The sequence below is a fragment of the Sinohyriopsis cumingii genome, chromosome 9 (genome assembly GCF_028554795.1).
Source record: "Sinohyriopsis cumingii isolate HCF-2022 chromosome 9, ASM2855479v2, whole genome shotgun sequence".
In the NCBI taxonomy this organism is placed as follows: domain Eukaryota; kingdom Metazoa; phylum Mollusca; class Bivalvia; order Unionida; family Unionidae; genus Sinohyriopsis; species Sinohyriopsis cumingii.
This window is the reverse complement of record NC_142969.1, coordinates 39,995,931-40,007,986: the sequence shown is the minus strand read 5'-3', so window position 1 is coordinate 40,007,986 and position 12,056 is coordinate 39,995,931. Positions and strand designations below refer to the sequence as shown.

The window sequence follows — 12,056 nt, the reverse complement described above, 5'->3', positions numbered from 1 at the left end:
CTAACTTCTTATAATTTATCATAAAGGGTTTTACTGTAAAGTTAACCATAAAAGGCACGACGAAAATCCTTGCAAGTTGCAAAAATATGATAATAATATGTTCGTACAATATTCAGTCCGATGACTGTATATTAGTTTTCACGTAACAGATACGCAAACGTGTCCATCCTATTGGTAGATTGATCACTAAGTTCCTGAACAAATAAACAAAATCCTCGGGGAACATTTTTAATCGATCCAATCGAGGCTGATGATATGCATTTGCTTGGATCCTTGTCTGCGTTTTGTAAGTGACTGTTAAAATGGAGAGTGTCAATGGATTTATATGGATAGTATGTGTTTGTGTATCGGCACCTATCGTAGTGTTATCGGGATTATTACCAGTGATCAGAGAAGAGACTGAGGCTAATACTTTGACATCTATTTCTCGTCAGGATCTTGAGGAAGACAAATGGCCGGAAACACAGAATACTTCAAATGCGACAGGCATACCAACCCAATATGACTCAACAGTGAGTCACGAAGCAGTGTATCACGTAATAAGCAATGCAATGTTATCACCATCTTTCTCATCTTTAAACCATTACACAATTTCAAATACTGAACACTACAATGGTATTTTGGAAACATATTCAAATCATGACAAGAACAAATGGAAGTCTGATTATAGCGAAATATTTGATGAGATGCTTGTTAAGATATCAAGGTACAATGAAACCGTGACAAACTTTGGCGACTCATTGAAACCTAGTCTATTTGGCACTCTTTCTGGGACACATATAGATATTCAAAGAATACCTTGGTGGATAGAGAGAAATGGAATTCAGGATATTACCTCTAGCAACGATATCGACTTAACCATCTCTGATCATTATCAAAGAACGTCTACAGGTAGCGTGGTACCATTTGACAGAATTCTGGATGCTAAGGTAATAAATAATCAACTGACTTCGGGACTACCTCACATAACAGGAATGACCAGTGTCCTAACGGAATGGTCATTTGGGAAGGCACTGACATCAACATATGTTGACACATTTGAACAATCGCAAAGTTTATACACACAAATAGCTAGCTCATCAACATTTTCGGAGTCTCAAGAACCAATGAAAACAGACCTGTCAATATTAACCCCATATCATGAAACAATGATGACAGGCAGGACAACTTTAATATATTCTAATAGTGGTGTGATGACGTCATACAGATGGTTATTCCCTGAGGAGGTAACGAACCGCCTGCCATCACAGGACCAATTTTATGAAATATTTTCAACCAATGAACACTCTCAAGGAACATTCTCACCTAATGTGTTTACTGGGCTATCGCAGCCAGAGAATGCAAGCAGCATGGCTATCATTACGGGTTCATCTACTTCCATACAGTTTCAAATGAACACACCAGTATTACCACCACCGCCTCCGGAAACAATGACAGCTGATACACACCGATTGGGGCAGTTTCTGGAGACAATAATACAAAGCTCGTCCTCTTTTGAACAATATCAATTCATGGAGGACACGCCTAATGTAAGGCCCTCCCAAGAAACATTGTCAATCGTTTTGTTTACTGGGCAATCGCTGCCAGAGAATCAAAGTAGCATGACCAGCATTGCAAGGTCGTCTACGCCCAGTGCTTCTCAAGCAAACATATCAACTTCACCACCACCGCCTCCAGAAATAACGACATCTGGTACATATAGGTTTGGGCTATCTGAACACACAATGAAAACGCGTTTGTCCCCATTTGAACAATATAAATTCATAGAGAACACGCTAACTTTAGGGTCCTCCAAAATAACATTGTCAAACAGTTTGTTTAATGGACTATCGTGGCCAGAGATTCAGGGCAGCATGAATACCATTCATAGTTCAGATACGCCCGCACATTATCCATCAAACACCGCGATATTGCCACCGCTGCCTCCACACACAAAGACAAATGGTACACACGAATTTGGACATTCTTTGGTGACAAAGATAACTAGCTCCTCCTCTTTTAGACACTATCAATCCATAGAGAACACTCCTACCCATAGGCTCTCCCAAGCAACAATGCCAAGAATTTTGTTTACTGGGCTATCGCAGTCAGAGATTCAAAGCAACATGGTTAGCATTATTAGTTCGGCATTTCCGGCCCAGTTTCAATCTAACACAGCAAAATTACTACCGCCGCCTCCAGAAACAATGACAGCTGGTACACACAGATTTGTGACATCGTTGGAGACATTAATAACAAACTCGTCCTCAGTTGAACAACATGTATTTACGAATAATACGCCTACTTTACGGTCCTTCCAAGAAACATTGGATCCCAATTTGTTTACCCGGCTCTCGCAACCAGAGATTGAAAGCAGCATGACCAGCATTACTAGTTATCCAATACCAGCCCCGTTTCAAGCGAGCACGCCAATATTACCAACTCCGCCTATAGAAACAATGACAACTGATACACACAGGTTCGGTCCATCTATGGCGCCAATAATAAACAACTCGTTCTCATTTGAACAATATATATTGATAGAAAACACGACCACAGTAAGGTCATCCCAGGAAATATTTTCAGCTAGTTTGTTTACTGAGCAATGGCAGCAAGAGATTCAAAGCAGCATGGCAAACATTATTAGTTCGGCTTCTTCCACACTGTTTCAGTCGAATACACCAATATTACCACCAGCGACTCTGGAACCAATGACAGCTGGTACACACATATTCTGGAATTCCCTGGTAACGATATTAACCATCTCTTCCTCGTTTAGACAAAACCAACTCATAGAGAGCACTTCAACTTTAAGGTCCTCTCAAGAAACATTGTCAACCAATTTGTTTACTGAGCTATCGAAGCCCGATATTCAAATCGGCATGGCCAGCATTATTACATCATCTACGCCAGCACCGTTTCAAATTAACATGCCAATATTCTCATCACCACCTCCAGAAACAGTGATAACTAGTACACACAGATTCTGGCCATCTATGGAGACACTATTAAACAGCCCGTTCTTATTTCAACAATATCGATCGATAGAAAATATCACCACAATAAGGTCCTCTCAAGACGTATTGTCGGCCAGTTTGCTTACAGGGCAGTCGCAGCCAGAGATTCGAATCAGCATGTCTATCATTGCCAGTTTGTCTACTCCCGCACAGTCGGAAGTGAACACATCAGTATTGCGACCGCCGCCTCCAGAAGCAATAACAACTGATACACACATATTCGGGCATTCCTTCGTGACAATAATAGCTGCGTCCTCCTCGTTTGGACCATATCAACTCATAGAGAACACGCTTACTCTAAAGATCTTTCAAGACAAAACATTGTCAAGAAATGTATTTACTGGGATATGGCAGCCAGAGTCTCAAAGCAATATCTTTAGCATTATTAGTTCGGCTACTCCCGCGCAGTTTCAACCAGTTTCACCAATATTCCAACTACCTCCTCCAGAAACAACGTCAGCTGTTACACAAAGATTGGAGCTATCACTAAAGACACTAATCACGAACTGGTCCTCATTTGGACCATATCAATTCATGGAGATTACGCGTACGTTAGGGTCCTCCCACGAAATAGTATCAACCAATTCCTCGACTGAGCTATTGCAGCCAGATATTCAAAGCAGTATAACCAGCATTACTGGTTCATCAATGTCTGCAAAGGATCAGTCGAACACGCCATTACTAGCACCACCGCCTCCAGAAGCAAAGCCGTCTGAAACACATAGTCTCTGGCATTCTCTGGTGTCAATAGTAACGAGCTCCACCTCATCTGGGCAATATCAACTCATTGAGAACACGCGTGCCTTAAGACTTTCCCAAGAAACATTGTCAACCAATTTGTTAACAGGGCTATTGGAACCAGAGATTCAAATCAGCATGGCCAGCATTACCAGGACGTTTGCTCTCGCACAGTTGCAAGTGAATAAACCAGTATTACCAACACCGACTATAGAAATAACGACAGCTGGTACACACATATTCAATCTATCTATGGAGACAACGAAAACGAGATCGTCCTCATTGAATAAATATCAGTTGATAGAGAAAGCTCCTGCCTTAAGGGCCTTCCAAGAAAGATTGTCAGCCAGCTTGTTTACTGGTTTATCGCAACCGGAGATTCACAGCAGCATTACTAGCATTAATATTTTGTCTACGCAAGCACAGTCGCAAGTGAACACAGCAATATTGCCACCACTGCCTCTAAACCCAATGGCATCTGCTACACACAGATTCGGACGTTCTCTAGAGAAAATAATAACAAGTTCGTCCTCGATTGGACAATATCAATTCATAGAGAAATCGCCTACTTTAAGGTCTTCCCAACAAACATTCTCTATCAATTTCTTTACTGGACTATCGCTGCCAGAGATCCAAAGCAGCATGGCTACCATGGTTGGTTTGTCTTCTCCAATACAGTTTCAATCTAACTCACCAATATTACCGCCACCGACTCCAGAAACAATGACAGTTAGTTCATACAGATTGGGACTATCATTGGAGACATTACTAACGAGCTGGACCTCCTTTATCCTATATCATTTCATAGAGACTACGTCTACATTAAGGTCCTCACAAGAAACATTTTCAACCAATTTGTTTAATGTGCAATCGCATCCAGATATTCAAAGCACCATGACCATCATTAACAGTTCATCTACGCCAGCACAGCATCAAAACAACACACCAATATTAGTACGAACACCCGCACAGTTTCAAGGGAACACACCAATATTCACGCCACCTCCTCTAGAAACAATGATAGGTGGTACACATAAATTGAAGCTATCTCTAAGGACAGAAATCACGAGCTCGTTCTCGCTCGGAAAATATCAATTCAAAGAAAATGCACTTACTTTAAGGCCCTTCCAAGAAACATTGTCAACCTATTTGCAGGTAGAGATTCAAAGCAGCATGACTAGCATTAATAGCTTTTCTACGCCAGCACATTTTGAAGTGAACACATCAATATTGTCGCCATTGCCTCCAGAAACAAAGTTAGAGAACACATATCTAATACGGCCATCTCAAAACATCATAGTAACTGGATCGCATCAAAACCCATCACCCACACATTCTCTGGCTCGGATAGAGGAGACTATGCTGGTGTCCATGGAATTAATTAGCAATGTGTCTGTCCCCAGCACAACCCGATTATCTACCTCAGACAGTTACTCGAACACAATACAGCAATATTACTTCATTTACCCATCGATTGGACCAATAACAACTTCACGTATAGATACGATTGTTAATGTGTATCAGTCCTCAGCAAGTTCTTTTCCTTCACGATCTATTTTGTTACCATCATTGACTTTACAAGAATCAAAGGCCAGTGAGGAAAGGACGGATATAAGTTCTGCTACCACACATACAACATATCATCAACCATCAGAAGTCACCCATCGTCCGTCAACAAAGCCTACTTCAGGTAAATTATATATATGAAAGTAAATGAGGGCTAAAATAAAGTTCATATTTTCTTTTAGCTCATTTTTGAAAATATAATTCAGGGAATGACACATAATACAATCACATTTTCTCTAACTAGGGAAGATCTTTTATAAATAGACATTCCCTGACAATATGGGGATTCAACTAAGATTGTGTTAGTAGTTTTCTTACAATGTCTTTTAGGTACACATATATCAGGGATATTTTCAAGCGACATCTAAATCAAACATCTATTCATTCTTTGAAAAATATTTTTCAGCTAACTTCGAGTGTACTTTGAGTAGCGTACCATTTGCTGTACGGTTTGGCCATGTTTTGCTTTCCAAAGGTGTTCTTCAAGGTTTAGTAACGTGTATTAAACATTTTTCAGACCGTCCCATTGATTTCCGATTGTAGAAGTCATCGTCACGTTGTAGAGATCATTATTAATGTTTTTCATTAGCATTCCAAGCCCTACATAATATGAATAACTATGAAGAAAAAGATAACTTGTTCCACGACAAACTTGATTACACCTTTCACCTTGGGGTCAAGGTCCACATGACAAAAAGTGTGCTTTAAGGTTTTTATTACAAATCTGTTGATTTTGTTATTTGCTTATATGTTCTCATTCCCCTTGTGGATTTTACTCATACATGGAATGAATTATTAAACGTTGAGATGATTCATTCAATGACACTCCCTTGCTCCTTTGACACTGAGTAAATGTCACGGTTATAGCAAGTCTGAGTTAAGGTTTTCGTTATTTTCCTTTTTGTTTGTTTATATTTCTTAAATCCCGTTATGGATTTTGCTAATTTGTATTTGAATTGTTATAAAGATAAGATAATTCATTCTATGATGTGTTCACTATACTTGTTGACGTTGAGGTCAAGGTTACAGTCATAGAAACTTGGTGTTACGGTTTCAATCTTTTCAAATAAATTATTTTCTCATATTTCAAGCTTGATGTTACATATCTATAATGTGGATATATCATGAGTCAGGGCAATTCATTTTGCGAAACACTTGATCAAACTTGTTGAGGTCAAAGCCACGTCTTTTACAGCTCGAATTGCAGTCACTAGTTTTCTTGTTTACTGGTTAATGGTCTCCAGGTGTTTGACTACCTCTATATTAAGTGAAACGTACCTCGTTGGTACCATTGTATACTGTTTCATCCCCGTTTGAAATGTTTCAGTTGTCTCACCTTTTCGTCATCGTATCGTTTAGAGACGCATGCCTACGAGTGCCCTTTTGCCACAAATTTATTTATTGTTTCCTTCACGAACAGTTGATCTTTATTCGCCAACTTTAAGCCAGTTAGATGCCTGATCAATGTTTTGTTCCTACCTATACTCCCGCTCCTTTCAGGAGGTAAGAAATTATTACATGACCTTGAGGGGAGACTAGTGGATGTTTATCGTACTAGAATCGTATGAATGTCAATAAATTTGAAAGAAAGGTTTATTTATACAAGGGTAACCTTGATCCCGAGTGTTCCAATTCATTCCATTCGATCGTGATGTGAATGAGATGTTGATTTAGCTACACTAGTGCGCGCACGTGTGTCTGCATACTGTTTATTATGCATATTTAATTGTTATTGTTTGCTGACTTGTATCTTTTATTTTGTAATTTACCTTTGTCCGGAATCAAGCTAATGGTCGTTCTATCTAGTGACATTTATTTTCTAAACAACATGATACATAGCTAATGTTTATTTATGTTTATAGATTAAATATTCAGATCAGTATTATTTGTAAACATTTTAACTTAAGTCTAAGTTATAGATACAGCTTGAGTATTGCAGAAGACTGAAACTGTCTATTAAAAGGACAGAGTATTTCCAGAAAATGGTGATTCCGACCTAGGTCAAGTGGAGAGATATATAAAGTTGTTTGCTTAGGATTAACCTTTCCTACCTTAACATCCCAAGTGGAATCAGTCGTATTGTTGTATTCAGGTTTTATTTTAGGTGGATATATTGATTTAAATTACTCTCTGGTATTACAAAGTGCTCATTAATTCTTCCTGGACGGAATTGTCAATTTGGAATTATAGTGAATTCAGTTAAGGTCATTTGGAATATATTATTGTGACACATTAAAAGGATGTCAACACATCACCACATTCCAGGCCATTGGCATATTAGCACATTCGAGATTACAGGCACATCAACACATTCAATAATGGAATTTATTTCGAACACCACTGGAATTCAATTGGAACGTCATACATTTGGACGTGTGATATAAGTTTTTTAACTATCTGAGATTTTATTCACAATCTTGTAAGGTCTTTTTAAATTTTCATTTTGTGTTCTAGGGAAAAATTATTTGTTGACTTTTACAAAACTTGTTGATTTTCGCTCTTTTCTGTTAGTTAAATACCATAGAGTTGTAATAAGTTTCAAAAGTAAATATGGTACATTATAACCTTTGCTACTAAGAATGTATGATGATGCACACCACTATGAGCACAACTATGCAAGTTGGAAGTCGGACAAGTTAATATTGTCAAGGTACTAGTCCGGTACAACTGTTTTGTTTTTCCTGTATAAAATCAAGTCGGGGAAGCGCAATTTTTCTACTTTGATCATTTTACTCCTTCGAAACCTCTCGGCATGCTGGATGCTTGAATCTATCTCAGTTTGTTCATTCACATCCAGTGATATTATAGTAATTGGTTAGTGATAACGATTCTATGTACGCAGGTTCTATTACTGCTTGACTTCATATTGAGCTAAGCAACCAAATTATCGATCAATCGAAACACTTCAAACAAACAAACCTGCATGATTAATTAGCAGTGCTGCAAACGACCTTTGTTTACTCAACAGATATTCATTAGCGGTATTTTAGTTTACAAAAAGTGCGGTACATAACAGTAACGACGCAGACAATTCTGAAGGCTCAGCTAGGTTGAACCTTTTAAAGTTTGAGTCTGTGTGAAAAATAAATGAGATGTCCCATTATACATTTTGGAGCGAAATGGTGCTATTCTTGAAAGGAATAAAAAGCTCGACCACAATTAATTTTCACAGTTTCAACAATTGTATTTTGCCCATTGGAATGTGTTCATCAAAGAAAACTACAAATAAACACGAAGGTCAATGCAGATTTAATGAAATTAAATTAATTTTCACGAAGTCACTCGAATGTTGATATAAAAAGGGACTTACTTTTGTTTTCTCTTTCTTTTATAAAGTCTTCTACGCACACAATTTTGTTTCATTTAATCGAATTGAGCTCCAAGTAGCCGCATGTGTTTTCGTTATTTACGGTACAACACACAAACATATACACAACATATGAATGTTTGTGCGTATTTACATATTTATTAATATTATGCTCGGATTGGGTATAAACTAAGCAATTTTAAATATTCAGAGTTTTCAAAATTCTGTCACACTATAGGTAGCTTTGTTCGTATGCTGTTACGTATTTATTTTTACAATAGTATCAACATTGTTCGTCTCACGTTAAAGAGGATCATCTTGTTGTAAATTTGTTAATTATTTTGAAAAGCTGAAAACTAACAGCGCATTCAATTTCACTGCTCATATATATATATATATATATATATATATATATATATATATATATATATATATATATATATATATATATATATATATATAGAGAGAGAGAGAGAGAGAGAGAGAGAGAGAGAGAGAGAGAGAGAGAGAGAGAACGTGGCTATGCAAAATCGTAATGTAGTGTTAGAACCTGTCCTTTTTTTGAATTCGTAAAATCTATAGGAAACCTATTATAAACACCAAGTTCCATTTTCAGTCAAAATATAACACTCTACTTTCTTGAAATGTGTGAGTTTAGGCTTAATGACTTGTAAGTGTTAGAAGGAACCCTAATGGATATACGTCTGTGAAATAATATAGTTAGTTTAGCAGGAAAAACGTCTCACGGGTTTTCTTTTTATGCAACGTAACTTTGAAACTTAAGAAAATCGCCGTTTCGAAAATATCCAGCGATGAAATATTAGTTTAAATTAATTTTTTCATTTGCTACTGAGTGAAAACGTACTAAATAATTTGTATATTGTCGTCATTTCATTATTCCATTCACAACGGAATGACGGTAACTTTAAACGACGGGCAGCTTAGAAGTCTATATTTTGAGCTTCGAATTCTAAGAAGCAAGCTCTACTAAGGACCTCTCTGTAAATAAATAAAAAATGTCTCCAATGTGGAATAAATTACAATCTGGAACACTTCGTATGAATCACGTTTCAATTTGCGTGTATCCTTTAGATTCTTTGTTTCCCTATACTTTACCTTTGCATCTTTGTCTTTTATGTGCCCCAGTATATTAATCCGCAAAATACGGACCTAGATAGTTTTTCAGTTCTCTTGTAATTCCAGATTTTTTTCAATAATTTTACACCGAGTACTATATGGTGAGATCAAAACAGGTTTCGCTTATCCATTGATGTATTTTATTAACTTATAATTTTTCAGGGCTAAAAACGAAACTGGAAAAATTGTGTGCTCAGGCCTGTAAATTACCGTAAGTATTCCATTGAGACGTCGTATGAATAACGGTGTGTGTGTGTGTGTGTGTGTGTGTGTGTGTTGGTTGGTTGTTTAACGAAGCTTTAACATTTTTTTCAGTCATATAGCTAAGATGTCTGCAGTGTGACAGTTTATAGTGATGCCTATCACTGGGCCATCATGCTGGAGACATGTAGCATGATTTCCCACCCAGTCACATTATCTTGACACCAGACCGACCAGTCCTAACGCTGACCTCTTAATGCTGAGCGCCAAGCGAGGCAGCTGTTCGTACCATTTTTAAAAGTCTTTGGTATGACTCGGCCGGGGTTGGATCCCGCGACCTTCCGCATCCGAGGCAATCGTTCTAACCACCGGGCCATCGGTGCGGTCTTACCAATTTGCAGCAAGCCAGATATCTCATCTGCGTTAAACAATTAACATTGTTTTGTTCTAAACATCAGTACATTAGATTAATATGGAACGAAATGTAATATGTTTCTTCTCATCTGACAACATGTATCTCTAAATGAACCAGTGCCGTTTACATGTTGTTTATGATTCTGTTGTCGGTCCAGCGTGATACAGTGCCGTTTACATGCTGTTTATGATTATAGTGTCAATCCGGGTTGATACAGTGTCGTTTACATGTTGTTTATGATTCTGTTTTCGGTCCAGCGTGATACAGTGCCGTTTACATGCCTGTTTATGATTATAGTGTCGATCCGGCTTGATACAGTGCCGTTTACATGCTGTTTATGATTATAGTGTTGATCCGGCTTGATACAGTGCCGTTTACATGCTGTTTATGATTATAGTGTCAATGCGGGTTGATGCAGTGTCGTTTACATGTTGTTTATGATTATAGTGTCGATCCGGCTTGATACAGTGTCGTTTACATGCTGTTTATGATTATAGTGTCGATCCGGCTTGATACAGTGTCGTTTACATGCTGTTTATGATTATAGTGTCGATCCGGCTTGATACAGTGTCGTTTACATGCTGTTTATGATTATAGTGTCGATCCGGCTTGATACAGTGTCGTTTACATGCTGTTTATGATTATAGCGTCGGTCCAGCTGAACTTTGGATATTCAAACCTTTTTCAAAGTAAAAAGAACAGCAACCTTTACTTAGCTGTATATGTCAGGAAAGAAATCTTTGATCAAAAAAAGTAATGTATTTTACCGAATTCGCCGAAAACAAAATTTTATATTTTCTTCATCTGATATAGGTTTCCACCGCCAAAAAGCTGTCAATGTAACCATGGAACCAAATTCGGAAGTTGGTCTTAATCAGGAATGAAGAAAAAATGCTGAAATTAGAATAACTTTTTGCACAGGAATAAGGACTTAGTATACACGGAGAGTCAGTGTTAAAGTCATAACGTCCTCAAAGTATAGACTCCTTCTTTATACACTTAAAGTATGTTCAGTATTCTGTCATCTTGAAATTCTCAGGTGCATCCAACGTTTCTAGCTACCCAGAGGGTCCTTGGTAGACAATCTGATTCTTTATGTGAAATGCTTGTCACAGGAAATGAATGACGGACTTTTATCACGACCGTAGTACAATAATGACATTAATCCGATGGAAAAATACATTTCACATGTCCAGGATGTGCAATTGTTTCAGAGGGAAGATCTTCAGCTTTTGATAGTGTTCTCTGTTTTTGGACCTATTTTCCTAAAACCTGTGATGGAACAGAGTGTGCAACATTCTACTCTTCAGGATAAAGAAAATTATTCAAGACAAAATCGGATATGTAAGATGAGAACAGGTTTATCATAATTTTAGAGAAGTCCTGTCTTTGATCTTTTTTTGAAATAAAAAAGATAGACATAGCAACATATATCTTTAATTTAAAGCGCTATATTATAATCGGAGATCACACAATTATCACAGTTTAAAAAAGATTATTTTCTGAATTAACTTTTTACAGTAAATTCCAATCTCCATCTTTGTGCAATATCCTTACTTTTCTAATCAGTTTCCTACACTTTGCTTCTGAACTTTAACAGATATTCCAATTTATAACATTTGCTGTTAAATTATTAATGTCTTTGAACACGAGGATTCATAATTTACATAAGTAAAACAATATTCTGAAAGGTTGA

General features: G+C 37.4%; 1 protein-coding gene across 1 annotated transcript; it reads left to right on the top strand.

The window, feature by feature from the left end:
• Positions 1-278: 278 nt before the first annotated feature.
• On the top strand, positions 279-11,783 carry LOC149791603 (uncharacterized). The gene is made up of 3 exons (XM_089970157.1): positions 279-5,424; positions 9,907-9,955; positions 11,174-11,783. The coding sequence occupies exons 1-3, from the start codon at positions 303-305 to the stop codon at positions 11,232-11,234; spliced, it is 5,232 nt and encodes a 1,743-aa protein (XP_089826283.1). The 5' UTR covers positions 279-302; the 3' UTR covers positions 11,235-11,783.
• Positions 11,784-12,056: the final 273 nt, after the last annotated feature.